The sequence below is a fragment of the Corvus brachyrhynchos genome, unplaced genomic scaffold (genome assembly GCF_000691975.1).
Source record: "Corvus brachyrhynchos isolate BGI_N302 unplaced genomic scaffold, ASM69197v1 scaffold893, whole genome shotgun sequence".
In the NCBI taxonomy this organism is placed as follows: domain Eukaryota; kingdom Metazoa; phylum Chordata; class Aves; order Passeriformes; family Corvidae; genus Corvus; species Corvus brachyrhynchos.
The window spans coordinates 37,913-45,789 of record NW_008237340.1 but is presented as its reverse complement, the minus strand read 5'-3'; the positions used below and the strand labels follow the sequence as shown (position 1 = coordinate 45,789).

Sequence of the window (7,877 nt, the reverse complement as noted above, 5' to 3'; positions counted from 1 at the left end):
GGGGAGCGGCGGCGCCGAGCGCGGCGGGGGAGGGGTGGGGTCCCTGAGAGGGCTTTGGGGCTCCAGGAGAGGATGTGGGGATTCCCTGGAGGGGTTTGGGGGCTCTGGAGGGACTGAGGGAGTCCCTGGAGTATAAATGGGGGGAACCTTGGAGGGGTTTGCGGGTCAGGGGGCAGGCACAGAGGGATGCCCAGGGAGGTTTGGGGCTCACTGAGATGGTTTTGAGGGTCCCAGGGAGGTTGTTGGGGATCCCCAGGAGAGGGTTTGGGGGGGTGACGGCGGCTGGTGTGGTTGTGGGCGTCTTAGAGGGGATTTGGCGGTCCAGGAGGGTCGAAGGGGTCCCCATGTGGTTTGAGAGGTCCTGGGTGGGGAGCCCCTCTCTGAAAGTGGCAGAGAGCTGGGATCCCGCTGACAGAGACCCCCAGTCTCCCCCACAGACCCCCCCACATCTCCTCTAGAAACCCCAAACCCTCCCAGGGACCCCCAAGCCCCGACAGGACTCTCTCAGCTCCCCTTACATCCGTAAGCCCGTCCAAGGGAATCATACCAAAATTGGTTGGAAAAGAAACTTTCTAACACAATTTGCAGCATTAGAAAGCAGGCATTCTTTATCCGCGCAGGACACACTGAGGGATTTCTCCTTTAATCTGATGTGTGCGGTGAAACTACAACAGGGTATGGTCCTGGAGGAACCACGAAGGGGTCTCTGGTGGTCATATTCACTGAATGCTTCCATATTACAGGTGACCTTTCCTTGAACTTTTTCTGTGGCCATGCGCAGTTGCTTCTTGTTACATAACTTGCCAAAACCCCACTGTATTCCTCATTAACTATTTGTCCGCTGGTTCCAGCTATGCTTGTGATCCTGTGTGCATACCTTTACATCCTTTCATCTTTTTTGCAGTTAGTCTTTAAGCTCCATCCAGCACCTTCAGGGGAACTGAAAATTTCTCCGTGTCATTTATCAGGAACCCCAAAACCCTTCCAGGGACCCCCAACAGCCCCAGGGACCCCCAACAGCCCGCAGGGACCTTGTGGTTTGGGGGTTCAGAGGGCTGAGAGTATGCCTGGGTAGTTTTGGGGCATCCCCATGTGGCTTTTGGGGTCCCTGGCTGGGTTTGGGGGGGTCCCTGTCTCTGGACATTTTTGTGGATCTCTGTGGGGTTCAGGGATTCCTCATTTTTATGTCTTCATTTTAAGGCAGAAGCCCTTTAATTCCCTGTTTTCCATCGTCTCTCCTGGCTCCAGCTGGTTTTCTTCAGCTTTTTCAGGCACTTGGGCCAGAATTTCCCATTCCCCGGAATTCCCCGCTGGGTCTCGGATCATTAATTTTGGGTAAAAAACATCCGGATTTGGGTCTGTCCTTCCCCCGGGATCATGGGGCCAGAGGGCACCGTGGGGGCAGCGATTCTGGGAGTTCAGGGAATTTGGCTGGATCGCCCAGGGTACCCCACCTGTCACAACATCCCTGTGGCACTCACACCTGCCGTGACATCCCTGTGGGTTCCACTCCCGTCACGTCCCATCAGTGACAGGATCCAGCTGCCAGTTCCCAAATTCTCGGGAACTGTGGGTCATGCCCCCGGCCCCTCCTCCCATCCTGAAATTCTGCTGAATCTGCCCAAATCTGCAGGTTTGGGCCCAAATCCGCCCCCAGGAAGCCATGTCAGGAGGCTGTAGCCGAGGCCCATTTAGGTATAAAAAGAGTGATTTTGGGACAAACACTCTGTGTCTGCAGAGTTCTGGGAATTCAGGAGCTGAGGGGCTGGAGAGTGGGGGACGACTGGGGACGCTTCATTCCTGTTCAGAGTTCTGGGAATTCAGGAGCTGAGGGGCTGGTGAGTGGGGGATGACTGGGGACGCTTCATTCCCTGTTTTTTCCTGGTTTTCCTCATTGTTTGGGGATGGGCAGAAATTGAGGATTTTTTCTGCCCAGATTTCAGATTCTTTACTCTTTTCCCCTCCCCAGTTTTGTGTCTTTTGCCCTCTTTTCCCCTACAAGCTTCATGATTTTAACCCTTTTTCTTCCCAAATGTTGGATTTTAAACACTTTTTGTGTCCAAATTTCTTTTTTCTTTTTTCCCCATTTCCCCCCCACATCTCAGGGGTTTTCCCTTTTTGTGCACTTTCCCCCCAAATTTCAGGTTTTTTCCCCTCATCATGCCCAATTTTTGGTGGTTTATTTCCCCCTGTTTGAGGGCAAATTGAGCATTTGGGAGGGTTTGAGTGGGACAAGGTGAGTGAAGGGTTGTCCTGGATGTTGAGCCCCATTTTGATCCAAATTTGGGGGATGTTGGGCAAAAACCCCCCCATTTTGACCCAAACGGAGGGGATCTGGGGCAAAATTCACCCTTTCCATAAAGTTTTAGTGTGGATTTGGTGGAAATGGGGTATTGAGGTGGCATCAAAGGGAGGGGTTGTCAGGAGGGCTGTGCCAGCATTTTAACCCCATTTTGACACAAATCTAGGTGATTTGGGTTTAAATTCATCTGGTTTTGGAGTGAATCTGATAGAGGTGGGGACTCTGATGTGGCCTCAAGGTGGGGGGGAGGATGGGGGGAGGGATGGTTGCTTCAGCTGTTTAATTCCATTTTGATCCACCCTGGGGGGATTGGGGGGAAAATACTTTGATCCAAAATGGGGGAATTGGTAAAAAAACCCCCCATTTTGACCCAAATTTGGGGAATTTTGCACAAAGTTTGTAGAGTTTGGAAGGTTTTGGGGTGGATTTGGGAGCAGTGGGGGCCAAAATAAACCCCAAGAGGTTTCCATGGGGTGAAAAAAGGCACTTTGGGGTAATGAAAGGCATTTGGGGGTAATTTGGGGGTTATTTGAGGGTTCTGGAGATACCTCAGGGCTCACATGGGTTTTTCTGATAAAACAGAAATTTTTAGTGATCTTGGGTGTTTTTCACAGTGATGGCACAGGATGGGATCTGGTGGCTCCTCCTTCCCTTCTGCGGTAAGCAAAATCCTGGTTTTCCACACAAAATCCCAGATTTCCTGGATTTTGTACTTATTTCCAGGCTTTTTAGCACAGAAAATGAAATCCTGAATCCCTGGGATTTTTTGCCCAAAAATTCCCTTCTTCCCTCATTTTGCATTTCCTCCAGCAAACTCTCAGCTGCAGATTTATTAATTTTAACCAAAAAAACCCTTTAAAAATATTTTTTTTTTAATACAAAAGCCCTTAGAATCGTTTTTTGTGGTTTTTTTTTCTCATGAACCCCCCATTAATTTTCATGGAAAAATCCCCTTTTTGCTCACTTTCACTGAAAAAAAAGTGCACTTATCCTGGTTATTTGGGGTTACTTTTTTGTAGTGGTTGCTTTTTTGTTGTTTTTTTGTTGGGTTTTTTTTGTTGTTTTTTGTTGTTTTTTGTTGTGGTTTTTTGGTTTTTTTTGTTGTTTGTTGCTTTTTTGTTGTTTTTTTGTTGGGTTTTTTTTGTTGTTTTTTGTTGTTTTTTGTTGTGGTTTTTTGGTTTTTTTTGTTGTTTTTTTTGTTGGTTTTTGTTGGGTTTTTTTGTTGTTTTTGTTGGTTTTTTGTTGTTTTTGTTGGGTTTTGTTGGGTTTTTTGTTGTTTTTTTTGTTGGGTTTTTTGTTGTTTTTGTTGTTGTTGTTTCGTTTGTGGTTTTTTGTTTGTTTGTTGTTTGTTTTGGAGCTAACATGATCAGTTTTAGTGTTTTACCAGGAAAAAACCCCAAGATCTATATGCTGGAATTGTGGGGTTTTTTCAGGAAAAAAAGGTCTATTTTGAAAAGTTTTTTAATGAAAAAAGTCCTTTTATTTGTTCTATTTTAATAAAAAAAGTTGGTTCTTTAGGGAAAAAATAACCTTTTATTCCTTATTTTCCTGACCTTTTTCTAATTTTAATGAAAACCTCTTATCAACCCAATTTTTTGTAGTGTTTTAAAGAAAAACTCTTTTATTCCCTTAATATTTTCTTGTTTATTCCTTTTTAAAAATTTTTTAAAAAAATTATTTATTAGGGGAAACAAAGCCCTCTTGAACTCTGTTTTAGGTTTGGGGTATTTTTAAAGGAAAAAACCTCATTCACTCTGTTTTAATTTTTAAAATCCCAATTGCTTATTTCCCTGTTGACTTTTCTTCAAAATCCCCCCTTTTAAGAAAACCCCTTTTTTATATATTATTCAGAAAGCCCCCTTTAATCTTATTTTTTATTCACAGTCAAAGCTCATTTTTCCCTATTTTTCCCCGAAACACTCAAATTCCATTTTTTTCAGAAAAAATCACCAGAATTATCTTTTTTTACCCAACATCCCCATTTCCCTATTTTTTAAATTTAAAACAAATTCTTATAGTGAACTTTTCATATATATACTGAGTTTTAATAAAGTTTTATCACGTTTTCATGTGGTTTTCCCCCAGCGATCTCAAAGCTTCCTTCAGAAGAAACCCACTCTTTTTAACCTGTTTTGGGGCAAAAAAGGTCTTTTTTGTTGTTTTGGAGCATTAAAAAAATCCTCAAAAATCTATTTTTGATCCTTTCAAAGTATCTTTTATTTGTTTACTTTCCCTTTTATATATTTATCTATATTTATCTGTATTTACCTATATTTATCTATATTCATCTGTATTTATCTATATTTATCTATATTTATCTGTATTTATCTATATTTATCTATATTTATCTACATACATTTTAACTTGTACAAAATACTTAAAATGTTAGTTGGCTAATAATGACATTAAATAGTGTAATTGAAGAACATAGTATTGATTAATAGGACATTAATTGGTTATTAATACTTATCTATATTTTTATATGTTGTAATATCCACTATTATAATTGTTATATTAATTACATATAATGGTAGATTATAATGCAATATAGTATAATATAATGGTATATTAATTCTGTTCTGGTCTCTAATATATTCTCTACCGCTCTAATTTAGTTCCTTATTGCTTATTTTTCCTTGATTTTTAACATTTTTTCCAAGCCATTTCTATGAAAAGAAGAAATAAAATTATTTTAAATCATTATCTGTATAATTTTTTTAGAGAAAATATAAAGCATCTACTGTTGTATATAATTATAAAAATAACATGTAAATTTGTTTTCTACTGGGATTAATACGAAAATAAATTCAATAACTACAGCAGTTGTTATTATTATATTACTTTAATTATTTTTAATATTTATTGGTTTGGATTAATTCTTTGCTGATATTTCTATTAAAAATAAGTACAAAATCATAGAAAAAATACTACTATATATTTAAATGTAAGTTGTAAATTACATTGTTATAATTAATAGATCTGTATAATAACATGGAAAACTATGTAAGTTATATACTGGATAACAGATATAATAATATAATAACAGGCTAAAAAAAGTAATTAACATATTTTTACTGATATATGAGTCCTATATTATTAATATATTATCAGTGTGCTAATAAGTGGTAATATACTGAAGTATATTACATAGTACTATTAATATATCAATAACACAGTATTTAGTAATATAAACATCTAATAACATTGTTATATTAAGGAATGGTATTTATTATAATTAGTTAATAATACAACGTTCTTTCATATTGTTAACACATTGGTATATTATTATTAATAATTTGTTAATAGAACATATAAATAAGAGTTTACTATTTATATAGAATTATTTATAGTTTTATTAAAATGTTGTTTATTAATATAATAAACTGTAAATAGAATTTCTATTTTGATTATATATAAAAATAGACTCTATAAATTAGATACTGCAGTCATATCTTTAATGTAATTTCAGTACAATTCCTCCTATAATTCTATATAAAACACATATGGAATGAATATAAAAGTATCAATATAGAAATACAAAGGCCACCTTCATATAACCCTCTTGGTTAATATAAAAATTAACCAAGGCCCCCTTTTCCCCCGTTTCCCCAGCTAATATAAAAATTAACCAAGGCCCCCTTTTCCCCTGTTTTCCCAGTACTCTCCAGTGCCAGCTACCGGGGCCGGGAGTTCCTGGCCGTGTTCCCACAGAATGACGACGAGTCCCCCAGCGCGTACCTGCAGCTGCTGCTCACCTCCTATGGCCCTACCGACACCCAGGTGTCAGTGATGCTCCGCGGTGGCTCCGTCACCCGCAACGTCACCCTGGGGCCGGACCTCACTGTGCCCCTGTCCCTCCCTGCTGACCTGGAACTCACTGGAAGCCGCACTTCCCATAAAACCTTGGTGGTCCAGGCCAGCGCTGATATCTCCGTGGTGGCCGTCAGCACCAAGAGCTACACCGTGGGTGCCACCGCCCTCCTGCCCGTGGAGAGCCTGGGCACCAGGTACTACATGGTGACACCTGTTGGGAACTACACTTACGGCCTGACTGAGTTCGTGGTGGCCGTCGCCACCACTGCTGTCAGCATAACCACCACCGCCACTTTCCACTATGCTGGGGCCACCTACGTCCCCGGCGCTGTGCTCTGCCTGTTCCTGCAGCCCTACCACAGCTTGCAGCTCCAGAGCAGCCAGGACTTCACTGGCACAGTCGTGGTGGCCGACAGCCCTGTGGCTGTCCTCAGTGGCCACACCTGTGTCAAGGTGTCTGCTGGCTTTGACTTTGTGGTGGAGCAGCTCCTCCCGATAACAGCGTGGGGGAGGAACTACGTGGTGCCACCCAACCCACTGCAGACAGACATTGACTTTGTGTACGTGGTGACGGATGAGGACAACACCATCACCTACAACACCGGGAGCAGGAATGCCACGCGGCAGGGGAGGTGCAGAGGTTCGTGGTGAACCCTAACTCACACCTGTACATCAGTGCGGTGGTGGCAGTACAGGTAGTGTTTTTCTTCAGTGGGTCGTCTTGGCAAGATCCCTTCCTCCTTGTTGTCCCACCTGTCACCGCCCACTGCACTGCATTCCGCTTCAGCAGCGTGCCCGGCCAGTATAACCATGCCATCCTTGTTGCACCCACCACTGCTGCTGCCAACACCACCCTCAACCATCAGCCCGACAACACCATGGCATGGCAGGCCATTCCTGGCACAGATTTCTCCTGGGCCATCATCACCGTGCACGCAACAACACAGAGTGTTGAGAACTTGCAGGTGCCCATCGGGCTCCTGGTGTTTGGGTTCCAGGGTCAAACTGGATATGGCTTCCCTGGGCTCTGTGCCACCAGTGAGTACAGTCAGTCCATTGTTGTGTCACCCTGCTGTTTTCTGGTTGACCATTCATGAGTTTTCCCCTTTTTTTCAGCCCCCACATCTCTCTCCTGTGAGGATTTGGTATGTGAGGAGAGGTGTGAGATGGTGGATGGACAACCAGAGTGCATCCAGGAGACCTTCTCTACCTGTTGGCTCAGTGGTGGGCCACACTACCGCAGTTTTGATGGAAAAGCCTTTGATTTCATGGGAACATGTGCCTACACCTTGACCACCATCTGCAGTCCCGATCCCACCCTTCCTGCCTTCTCTGTTGAGGTCAAAAAGGAGGAAAAGGAGAACTCCAAAGTTTCTTCCATTGGCTCCATCACCATTCATGTTGACAATATCACTGTCACTGCAGTCCGGTCAGAGAATGGGATGGTGAGGGTAAGCAAAAACCATCATAATTCCCAAATTCCAATAATTTTTTGGCATTTCACTGAAATTACGTATTTAGCAATGATCTTGAGAGTCTTTTCCTAAATAATTCAAGGATTTGCTGGTGTGCAGGCAACCCCTGCATAAAAACACTTCAGATCTTCTTAAACTCCATTTATTGCCTTATTTTGATGGGGTTTGGTTGTTTTGATGGTTGTTGTTGTCCTGCAGGTGAACAACCACCGCTCGCGCCTCCCCATCTCCCTCTCCCATGGGAAGCTCCGCATCCATCAGAAGGGTAAATCCATGCTGATCCAATC

The 7,877-nt window shown here is 42.6% G+C and overlaps 1 protein-coding gene across 1 annotated transcript in view; it reads left to right on the top strand.

Annotated features, from left to right (window-relative positions):
- The first annotated feature begins 620 nt into the window (after window positions 1-620).
- LOC103613132 (IgGFc-binding protein) overlaps window positions 621-7,877 on the top strand; it is a 23,623-nt gene continuing 16,366 nt past the window's right edge. The window contains exons 1-5 of the mRNA XM_017730615.1: window positions 621-743; window positions 1,634-1,695; window positions 2,917-2,961; window positions 7,232-7,566; window positions 7,789-7,877. Coding sequence (XP_017586104.1) covers window positions 727-743; window positions 1,634-1,695; window positions 2,917-2,961; window positions 7,232-7,566; window positions 7,789-7,877 — 548 coding nt within the window. The 5' untranslated portion in view covers window positions 621-726. The remainder of the gene's footprint in view (window positions 744-1,633; window positions 1,696-2,916; window positions 2,962-7,231; window positions 7,567-7,788) is intronic.